Source organism: Nicotiana sylvestris, chromosome 6 (genome assembly GCF_000393655.2).
Source record: "Nicotiana sylvestris chromosome 6, ASM39365v2, whole genome shotgun sequence".
Lineage (NCBI taxonomy): Eukaryota > Viridiplantae > Streptophyta > Magnoliopsida > Solanales > Solanaceae > Nicotiana > Nicotiana sylvestris.
Window position 1 is genome coordinate 19,962,035 of NC_091062.1, and position 11,180 is coordinate 19,973,214.

The 11,180-nt window shown below is 36.8% G+C and overlaps 1 protein-coding gene across 1 annotated transcript in view; it reads left to right on the top strand.

Moving 5' to 3' along the window:
* Window positions 1-5,308, top strand: part of LOC104219955 (aconitate hydratase, cytoplasmic-like) — a 12,832-nt gene extending 7,524 nt beyond the window's left edge. Inside the window, exons 10-20 of the mRNA XM_009770725.2 lie at window positions 80-159; window positions 247-322; window positions 467-652; window positions 732-799; window positions 894-1,012; window positions 1,100-1,221; window positions 1,924-2,022; window positions 2,104-2,583; window positions 2,743-2,841; window positions 2,930-3,172; window positions 4,842-5,308. Coding sequence (XP_009769027.1) covers window positions 80-159; window positions 247-322; window positions 467-652; window positions 732-799; window positions 894-1,012; window positions 1,100-1,221; window positions 1,924-2,022; window positions 2,104-2,583; window positions 2,743-2,841; window positions 2,930-3,172; window positions 4,842-4,910 — 1,641 coding nt within the window. The 3' untranslated portion in view covers window positions 4,911-5,308. The remainder of the gene's footprint in view (window positions 1-79; window positions 160-246; window positions 323-466; window positions 653-731; window positions 800-893; window positions 1,013-1,099; window positions 1,222-1,923; window positions 2,023-2,103; window positions 2,584-2,742; window positions 2,842-2,929; window positions 3,173-4,841) is intronic.
* Window positions 5,309-11,180: the final 5,872 nt, after the last annotated feature.

The window sequence follows — 11,180 nt, forward strand, 5'->3', positions numbered from 1 at the left end:
TCAGAAAGAAAACACGATCTACAAGTTGTCTTTTTTCCTTTTACAAATTCTAAAGAACTTATCACGCTCCTGATTTCAGCCTCAACATGAGAAAGTGTACTCTTCTTGCTTGCACCTAGACCTTGCTGGTGTTGAGCCATGTGTGTCAGGGCCAAAAAGGTATATATGCAGTCTTTGGCAAATAACCTATTAAATGTGAGAAACATTGTTACAACCATGTGACATATATTTCCTTTTCCTTGGTAGACCTCATGACCGTGTGCCTTTGAAAGAAATGAAGTCTGACTGGCACTCTTGCCTTGATAACAAGGTTGGATTCAAGGTGAGCAAGTACTCTGTTCTACTTTAACCATCGACTCTCGTCATGATTTGTGAACTTGCAATTCAAACTAATATAGACTACTGAATTACAAGGTCAACCTTTGAGTATCGGAAATGCTAATTTGGCTGGCTCTATTCACTGTAGGGATTTGCTGTGCCAAAAGATGCACAGGAAAAAGTGGTAAAGTTTTCTTTCCATGGACAAGATGCAGAGCTCAAGCATGGAAGTGTTGTGATTGCTGCTATCACTAGTTGCACTAATACATCAAATCCCAGTGTTATGCTAGGAGCAGCCCTTGTTGCAAAAAAGGCTTGCGACCTGGGTCTACATGTCAGTTTTGGTCTATATACTTGTTTTTCTTCAATGGTTTCTTCATATTTTGTTAATGTCATTCCTTGTTGATATCCAGATTAAGCCATGGGTTAAAACAAGTCTTGCTCCTGGTTCCGGCGTAGTTACAAAATATTTACTCCAGAGGTATTCTTTGTAATTTCTCAGAGGAAGTTCCTACTTATCCATCCCTTTGTGTGCTGACTATATATGTGATTATGTGGTATTTGTTGTGAAACAGTGGGCTGCAGAAGTATTTGAATCAGCAAGGTTTCCATATTGTTGGATATGGCTGCACAACTTGTATTGGGAATTCGGGGGATTTGGATGAATCGGTTGCGTCTGCTATATCAGAAAATGGTAACTCCTTACGATCGCTTCTATTTAGCAACGGCGTTGTCTAGTCTCTCTTCCAGGTGATTATTTGACTTATTGTTTTATCTGTAGACATTGTTGCTGCTGCTGTACTCTCTGGAAATCGAAACTTTGAGGGGCGTGTTCATCCCTTGACGAGAGCGAACTACCTTGCTTCACCTCCTTTGGTGGTTGCCTATGCACTCGCTGGCACTGTAAGTAAATGCACAAAATTTTATTGTTTATCCTGGGGTTTGCCTCTGGCATATATTATATACTTTATTGATGTAAAAAGGTAGTGAAGAGTGAAGCCATACTTCTAATAGAACTAATAAGATGAAAATCCTGATATTGGAAATGTCGACTCAGATAAGTCAAATTAGACAAGCTGAGGTGGAATGTCAGTTTATGTTTAGTTACAATTAGTATATGCTGAGTTTTTATCACGTTAGCCATGTTTGAGAAAAGCTGTCAAAATGATGGAAATATAAGATAAATGAGGTATCATTGTAAAATCGTGTTAAGCGCAACTACTTAAGGAACTAGGTTGGTGCCAAATAGGAATCGTGAAACTTGAAGGTGAGCAATTTTGGTATTTACGCATTAGAGCCCTCTTTTGGCATGTTGTACTAATTGATCAATCTTGGCACTGTCTCTGTCATGAGCATCTCACATAAGTTGGACTATCGATCACAATGGCTAAATGTGTTTAGTCCCTGACACAGCTTGCCCAAGCTGTTCGGGTCCAGCACTAATCTGTTGGGGAAGGGATTCAAAAGGTAGACTCTAGATTATGGAATGATTACTTGCACTTATGACTTCATTGTTGATCTAAAAAGATTATGAAACACTATCATATGCTGTCATCATATACATCCCATGCTACTGGAAACTGACTGAAAATTGTAAATGGGCAGGTTGATATCGACTTTGAGAAAGAGCCAATTGGAGTGGGAAATGATGGTAAGAATGTCTACTTCAAGGATATTTGGCCATCAACTGAAGAAATTGCTGAGGTATGTAGTTTACTTATGTCCTTGTATACCTACAATTGATGAAGAAGATAGTAAACTGAGCATGTGATCTTTCCTTGTTAGGTTGTTCAATCAAGTGTATTGCCAGACATGTTCAAGAGTACCTATGAAGCTATTACAAAGGGGAATAATATGTGGAATCAATTGTCAGTACCGTCTTCCAAGCTCTACTCATGGGATACTAGTTCTACATACATTCACGAGCCACCGTATTTCAAGGATATGACGATGGATCCTCCAGGGCCCCACGGAGTGAAGGATGCTTTCTGCTTGCTGAATTTTGGTGATAGTATTACCACAGATCATATTTCACCAGCTGGAAGCATCCACAAAGATAGTCCTGCCGCTAAGTACCTTACTGAACGGGGGGTTGATCGCAGGGACTTCAACTCATATGGTAGCCGTCGTGGTAATGATGAAATTATGGCTAGGGGTACTTTTGCCAACATCCGCATTGTAAACAAGCTGTTAAATGGGGAAGTTGGCCCGAAGACAATTCACATTCCCACAGGAGAGAAACTCTCTGTGTTTGATGCTGCAATGGTACTTTCCTTTTTATGTTACTATTGTGCCTTCCCTATACAGATTCTGTTTACATTGAGATTAATCCCCATAACACATTTCAAAATTAGTGACAGCATAGTTGACGATTCAGAGATTTGTTAGGTTATGCTAACATTTCCTAATACATGATACTTTTAGAAATACAAGTCTGCTGGACAAGACACCATAATCTTGGCTGGAGCAGAATATGGAAGTGGAAGCTCCCGAGATTGGGCTGCTAAGGGCCCCATGTTGTTGGTGTGTTTTCAACATTTCTGCTTGATTTTTGTTGATCTCTTCCTGTTTCTATCATATAGGATTTCTAACGAAAAAAACTGTTTGATAGGGAGTTAAAGCTGTAATTGCTAAAAGCTTTGAGAGGATTCACCGTAGCAACTTGGTAGGAATGGGTATTGTGCCTCTATGTTTCAAGGCTGGTGAGGATGCAGAAACACTTGGGTTGACAGGTCATGAGCGATATACCATTGATCTCCCCGAAAAAATTAGTGAGATCCACCCAGGTCAAGATGTTACTGTACGAACAGATACTGGAAAATCTTTCACTTGCATAGTGCGCTTCGACACTGAGGTAATTCCACTTTCTATTTTTTTTATAGTTATATGTTCTTGCGGGATTTGATCATGTGAAAGATGCCGATGTGACAATTTAATTTGAAGATGTTGCTGTCCGTATGACTTTCTTGTACACTTTACTGGATCGGAAGTTAAATAGTGGTACTATAAAAAATGTATTGAGGAAAAAAAAGAACAAGGAATGGCTCATGAATAGACGAGGAAAAAATGGGTAAACCACTTAGTGAGCATAAAATTAGGAATTAAATATATTGTAAATGCCAACTTAGATACACATGATTGAATGAGACGTGATAATTATATTCTCTTCATATAGTATCAGGAGCGAATTTACCGATGAAGTTATGGGTTCGGCAGAACGTAGTAGCTTTGGCCTAGACTTTGTGTTTGTGTTAAAAAATTCACTTAATAACCTATCCAAAATTCACTTAATATGTTCAACTATGCTACAGTCCTAATCAAGTTGGGGTCGGCGATAAAAGATTCACTTAATATGTTCAAATAATCTATCCAAAATCCTGTAAGCAAAAAAGGTTGTCGTCTAGAACCCATAAACTTAAAATCTTGAATCCACATATGTTAATAGTACACGATGTTCGAGGCACCACAGTATAAGCTTAAAAATCTTGAGATGAGGTACTTATTTTACATCTTATCCTATCCTATCCTTGTATTCACTGTGGGTTAAGCCTGGGCTATATTACATTTGGTTGGGGTGAGAAGGGAGAGTTTCGGAGGCAGGGAAATACGAATTGGAGTGATAAGGTTTTACCCTTACTTTGATAAGTAAATATGGAGGTTATCCAAAAGCTTTTCCAACGCCATGAATATTTTAATGGAAAAAGTCAATACCATAGTCCTAGTGTAAATAGTTAGAAGGTGTAGTACTGTACTTATAAGTTTCCCACATTGATCAAGTGTATATGAAATAATGTAGGCATAAGACGTCTCACGCATGCCCATAGTTGTCTCCCCTGTGTCTTTATTTCTCATGCCCACCATACCAAATGACCAAAATGAATCAATAGTATTTTATGTGAAAAAGTACAAAGTGAGTTCCTCTCTCCTTTTACCTTCCTCCTCCCTTTGCAACCAAAAATGTAGAACGTTAAAAGTGGGGATGACTGTCTAGTACTTTGGTACTTGTGTATTCCATAGTTAAATTTACACAAATATCGCAAATTTGTTGTGTGCCTAAAATAATACTTGTGTCTTTACAAGTAATTTAGTCTTGTGTGTTCCGAAGTTAAATTTACAGGAGGGTTTTGAATATTTCTTGTGCAACTAAAATCATACATGTTTTTACTGGACACAACAAAAAAGAAATGTCAGAATTAAACTTATTAGAATCTTTACATGCAGTTATTTAGGGGGCATGAAGAAAGTTTCATCACGATCTAGAAAGAAGATAATATATATTATCGTTTTAAGAATTAAAAGTAGCTTGAGTCTCTTAACGTCTGCTATATATACTCAAAGAACACAAAGAGATAATGCAGATTGAGAGATGGTCTCAATAGGCTCCTGCATGTATTTCACACATTCAAATTTAAAGAAGCTTTTACAGGAGAATGTTCCTCTAGTAGAGATCTCCTGTTCAGTCTTCCTTTTGCTATAATATTAGGTCTTTAACTCTGTATCGGCGGTTTGATTTCCATTTACAGGTGGAATTGGCTTATTTCAACCATGGAGGTATTCTCCCGTACGTCATTCGACAGTTGATCCAGCAATGAAAGACCACATTGGTTACTTAGCTACCTTTATCAGACAGTTGCTTAGTTGTGGAAAGGGGATAAAGAAGAAAGAAAATAGTCTCTCAACGGCGAAACTTGATAAGGGAATAATGGATTTGAAACTTTTAATGTCCCTGTTGTTGGGCAAGGTTATTTTTGTTACTTCAGTAACCACTGTCAAAGCTAATCTTTAGCAATGAATTGCACGCCATCTTTTTTTTTTTTTTGGGGAATAAAATTTCTATTTTTAAGTCATCTGATGGAGTTAGTCCCATTTTAAAGAAATCCTTACTGCCTGTGTTAAGTTTTATTATGTATTTATCCTGCAATATGGAAGCTACTTGTACTTTGTAGCTTAATGTAATCTATATATAAAGATTCCGTCCTTTTGTTTGCGACGTCAATTTTCAATTTTGAGCTGAAATTCGTTACTTCCTTTTCCTTGTTTGGCTGTAAAAATTAGGTAGATGATTCATTTCTGTGCTGGTGGGAGGTAATGCCCGGTGGAATAATCAAGGTCAGGGGATCTATTGTGTTGGTTATGAGTTTACGTGGACCTAGTAGTTAAAGTAATTTTAACACAAACCTTGTATATATATTAAATAATTTACTAAATATTTATAAATAAAACTATGAACTTAGTTATTATTATTGTATTAATTTGAGTTTATTAAAGAAATTTATAAATTTGAAATTCAGAATTTGTCTCTGGTTGAGGTACGTTCAAACTGGTGTAGATCCACCGTCATTTAAAAAAAAAAAAAAAACTATAGAGGATTCATTAGACTTGTGATGACTGTATGTACATTGTTTGGCTCCATTAAGGAAACAGTACAACACTAGATTGAGCGAAAAATTGAAGAATGATTTGGCAGTTTACATCTAAAGAAGATTGCATAATAAGTTTATAACCCTCATAGCCAGAATTGGCAGGAGGTTGAAAATAAACTGAAATAATAAATAAATAAATAAATAAATAAATAAATGATTGCTTTCTACAGTCTAAAAGTATAAAACAATGTAGCCTTATTTTCCTTAAGCCAAAACAAAACTTGTTTCTTTATTCTACTTCGAGTATAGAGTTTTAAGACTTTTAAGTGCTAAGATCATACATTGGTGGAAGGTAGCAAGTATTCAATAAAATTAGTTGAGGTGTGCGTAAACTAATCCGGACGTCACTGCTATAAAATTTTTTTTTACGTAAACACGTCCTGGTCTGTCAACACATGGGTTTTACGCCATTGTCAATTTTGTTACTTTCATTATATACTTTTCTTTTTAGTTCCATAAAAGATAAACGTACAAATAACCCAATTATGAGAGAGACATAATAAGTAATAACTAAACTGCAGACTTTGCAATCTCTGCGCTTCAACTTCTTATCAAGGTGGGACTGCCCCCCTTAACTAGACGTCTCGAGTTCTTAGTAAGGAGTGTGCTTTCCCCCGAATGGAGTCCTACGCTGCGCGAATCCGGATATAGTCGGGCTCCAATACGGGTACCGGACACTGGGTGGGAAACCAAAAAAAAAATTCTTATCAAGGTAGAGTTCATCAGCCTCTTTTTGTTTGTTACATTCAAATTAGTAAATGGTCCCATTTTTTAAACCGAAATTGAATTCCTTTTTTTAGGAATTGGAAGCTTTTTTTTTTTCCTTCAAAAATTCTACGCGCTCACACTAGTTATATGGGAATTAAAATTATAATGCAGAGATTGTTTATTTGATAATTAACTATAACAAATTATTATGTAATGGTTAATCATGAATAAAGTGCTACATAAGAGTTTCATGATCGTTATATATGAGTTACTTACTTTAAAAGTACATATTAATTTTTAAATAATTTAACGTGAATGTTATTGTAGACATAAATTGCGTCGAGAAAATAAAATCAAGACCGAAAAATATCGCAACAATCATAGTATTTTTATTTCAAATATTTGAGTGTTACAATCTCTATGAATCCCCTGATTCTACTTTTCAACAGTAAATGAAAGAGCCTTCGAGCTTGATCTTGAATTTTATTTTATTTTAATCCAAGTGCTTGAGGCCTGATCTTGATCTTGACGTATTTTTAATCCAAGATCTTGCAGCTTGTTCTTGAATCTTCGTCTTAATCTTTTAATCCTTAGAACACTTGAATGTTTGTAGCTTTTAGAGAAATCTGCAGCGTTTGATCCACGAGCTCTCTCTTGCTTCTTGTTATAACTTCTGGTGTCTTTTCTGGGTTATGAAGACCCCTATTTATAGTTGTGGAAGGGAAGAGTTATGATGAGAACAAACTCTTCCCGACCAATCAGATTGAAGCGTGATAAGGCCACATTTGATTGGCCATAATATGTCACTTGCACATGTGGCGCAATCATTGACCTTTTAATTTGACTTGGCATGCCTTGTTATTTTGACATGTGATATGATCCTATTGGCTTTTTCGTTTGACTTGTCGTGCCACGTCATTTGACATGTGGCACCAAATTGACCCTCTAGGAAGATGATATCTTCGGCCTAATAAGATGAGCTCATCCCAATTAAATGAGCTGGCCTAATAATATTGGATTTATATAATTAATGCAATTATATTAGTCCATAATATTTATTTGGATCAATATATCTTGAATTTTAAAATATAATCCAAATTATTTTATGGATTTAATTCTAATAAAATTTATATACCTACAAATGCCTCTTGCTTCAAAACTTATCGTGTGGATAATTTTGTTAGAACCTAGGCAAGGATTGAAGTATTGGCACGACATCATTTATTTTCCATCGTACCGTGGTCTTTAAATTCCAAGTACTTGTGGAATAGCATATCCCTTTAATCATTTGATTGTTCACTTGAAATGTTTAAAACAACATTTATGACGCTACACAGTATTAGGAGTTGGCAAATTTCATACCAAGCATCTTCATGGGGATAAACACGTAGCATCACATGCATTTCTTGGTCCAAATATATTTTGTACCACTTATTTGGTGTCATCTCATATACTTCAAATTCATAAATGACCAATAGCTCTTAATAGTATAAGTATGCACCAAACTGCTAGCACTTCCTTGGAAATTGAAACACCGATAGAATTTACTTTCCTCCTTTCCTCCTTTTGAAGTTTAGATTAGAATCAACCATCACCCCTGCCACGTCTGCGTCACATCTCCAAGTAGGTTTAGCTAATTTCTCGCCGCCTAATGATAATCTATTTCCAATAGGAGTAGTAACCGTGTCCCACATCGTGGTAAACTATTTTGGACAGCCGCCATTCACTGTTATATATAGCACCATGCTCTTTGGTTTCATTATTAAAAAGCAGTCTTTGCATGCAATTTTGGGTTCAACTTGCCAGCACCCGCGAGGTAAGAACATTCTTTCATCGTATTTTTTTTGGTCAAGCAAGAACGGTATGTTCTTGTTTGATGAGATGATCCACAAGCAAGAAAGATATGATTTTGTTTGACGAGATGATCCACACATGAAGAATGTAATGTTAGAGCATGAAGGGATAAATACTCATCCCGCCCGAGTATCGGAAAGGTAATCTTGGGGCACAAAGGTTCATGCGGAAGGACACAACTAGGCAACATATGGAAGAACAAATTCTTAACAACATATAGAAGGATCAAACTGCAACAACATATAGAAGAATAAATCCATGGCAACCTATAGAAGGAGAAATCCACCACAACATATAGAAGGATCAAATCCGTGATGAGACCAGCTTAAGGTGCAAAGGGACTTAAATGTCCACCTTAAGACTAGAATTATAGTTTCTTTTAAGGACAAACCCGCGAAGAGGCCAACTTAAGGTGCAAAGAGATTTAAACTTCCACTTTAAGATTGGAAACTCATAGTTCCTTTTAAAGACAAACCCTCGAAGAGGCCAACTTAAGGTGCAAAGGGACTAACATGTCCACCTTAAGATTGGCAAATTAGAAAACTTCAACTTGAAGACTTGGCGGACTTTGCAGATTTCAACTTGAAGACCAACAAATTTGAAGATTTGACGGACTTAAAAATTTGGTGGACTTTGATGCCTTCAACGTGAAGAGCAGTGGATTTTTAGATCAACTTGAAAAATTAGCAGACTTACAGACTTCAACTTGAAGACTTGGAGGGTTAAATAATTCAACTTAAAGACCAGCGAATTTGAGGACTTCAAATTGAAGACCGACGAATTTGCACACTTCAACTTCAAGAATTGGCGAACTTGAAGAATTGGAGGGCTTAAATGCCTCAACTTGAAGAGCGTCAAACTTGAAGATCAACGAACTTGAAGATTAGGCTGACTTTGACACTTTATCTCAAAGAGCGGTGAATTTGAAGAGTTCAACTCGAAGAGCGGTGAACTTGAAAACTTCAACTCGAAGAGAGGTAAACTTTAAGACTTCAACTTGAACACTTAGAGGGCTCGAACACTTCAACTTGAAGACTTCAACTTAAAGACCGATCAACTTGAAGACTTAAAGTCCTTAAATACTTCGACTTGAAGACTTGGACTCCTACTAGAAGACTACAACCATCCCATTGGAGATGCCAATCTCCTATGAAGGTTTCTCCCAGTTGAACCATCAATCATAGTTCAGAATGGGTAAGTTTTTTCTTTTTCTTTTTTTATTTTTTGGGTCGTACATAGTTTATACTCTTGGGGCTAGGAGTAACATACAGTTTATGCTCTTCCGTTAAGGAGCATAGTGACTTGCAGTTTAAGTTCGTATTTTAAGGAGCTTTGCAATTTGAAGATTTTGCTCAAATCTGAAGAGCTTCATGACATACAGTTTAGGCTCGTACGTCCAGGAGCATAGTAATTTGAATATTTAGCTTACATTTCGAAATGCTTCATAACTTGAAGACTTGCTCAATTTTTGAAGACCTTTGCAACTTGAAGTTTGGCTCCAATTTGAAGAGCTTTGTGAATTGAAGATTTAGCTCAAATTTGAAGAGCTTTGCAACTTGAAGTTTGGTTCGAATTTGAAGAGCTTTGCGACTCGAAGTCTTTGCTCGAATTCGAATAGCATTTGACTTTAGTCTTTGCTCGAATTTAAAGAGCTTTCCGACTTGAAGACTTTGCTCGATTTTTGAAGAGCTTTACAACTGAAGACTTTGCCGAATTTGAAGAGTTTTATGTCTTGAAGTTTGGATCAAATTTGAAAAACTTTATGATTTGAAGTCCTTGCTCGACTTTGAAGAGCTTTCGACTTGAGTCTTTGCTCGTATTTGAAGAGCTATGCGACTTGAACACTTTGCCCAAATTTGAAGAGCTTTACAACTTGAAGACTTTGCTCGAATTCGAAGAGCTTTACACCTTAAAGATTTAGTTCAAAATTGGTGAGCATCGTGACATACAATATATACTCATGTACCAAGAAGCATTGAAACTTGCAATTTTAGGCTCGTGCATCGAGGAGTAATATAACTTTCAGTTTAGTCTCGTGCATTAAGGAGCGTTACGACTTGCAATTTAGGCTCATGCGTCGAGGAGAATTATAACTTGCAGTTTAGGCTCGTGCGTTAAGGAGCATTACAACATGCATGGACTCTTCAGCTTCATCTTCGGATGAATACTTGCCCCCATCCTCGTCTTCTTGTTCTTCTTCTTCATCGTAAGGCTCAAAGACATATAGATCTTGGTCTCCACTTGTGGCCATACTTAGTTCCATATCATGTGCACGAGTTGCTAGTTCTTCAAATGTTTTGGGCTTTATGCCTTGTAAGATATAGCGAAGATCCCAACACATGTCTTGAATGCATATTTATATGCTAGAGGTTTCGCTAAGGCGATCTTTGCAGTTGAGGCTTAAGCTCCTCAAACGGTTGATAAAGTCAATAATTGGATCACCCTTTCTTTGATGAGTGTTTGTAAGTTCAATCATGCTTAAGCATTGTTGCATGTTTCAACAAAGTGTGCTACATGTTCTCTCTGATTTCCCTTGCCGTCATGTTGCAACTTAGGAGGTTGATAACCAACATGCATCATCAAGTTATCAATTCTTCGTGTATACGGCTTTGCATATGTGAGAGATAATTTGGATGACTCGGGCTTATCTTTGATAGTCTCCACGATGAAGTCCTTTAATCTTTCAACGGGAATCAGACCTTCAGTCGAGACTTGATTCTCTTTGGTTGTCGTTACTTGCTTTTCGAATGAGTCTTCTTTCTCTTGTGATTTTGAAGATTTAAAGGTGTTTCTGCGGATTCTCCCCCTACTATGCTATCCAATGTATTTGTTAACTTGGAAAGTTTAGCATCTTGATCTTGCATGTGCTTTGATAAG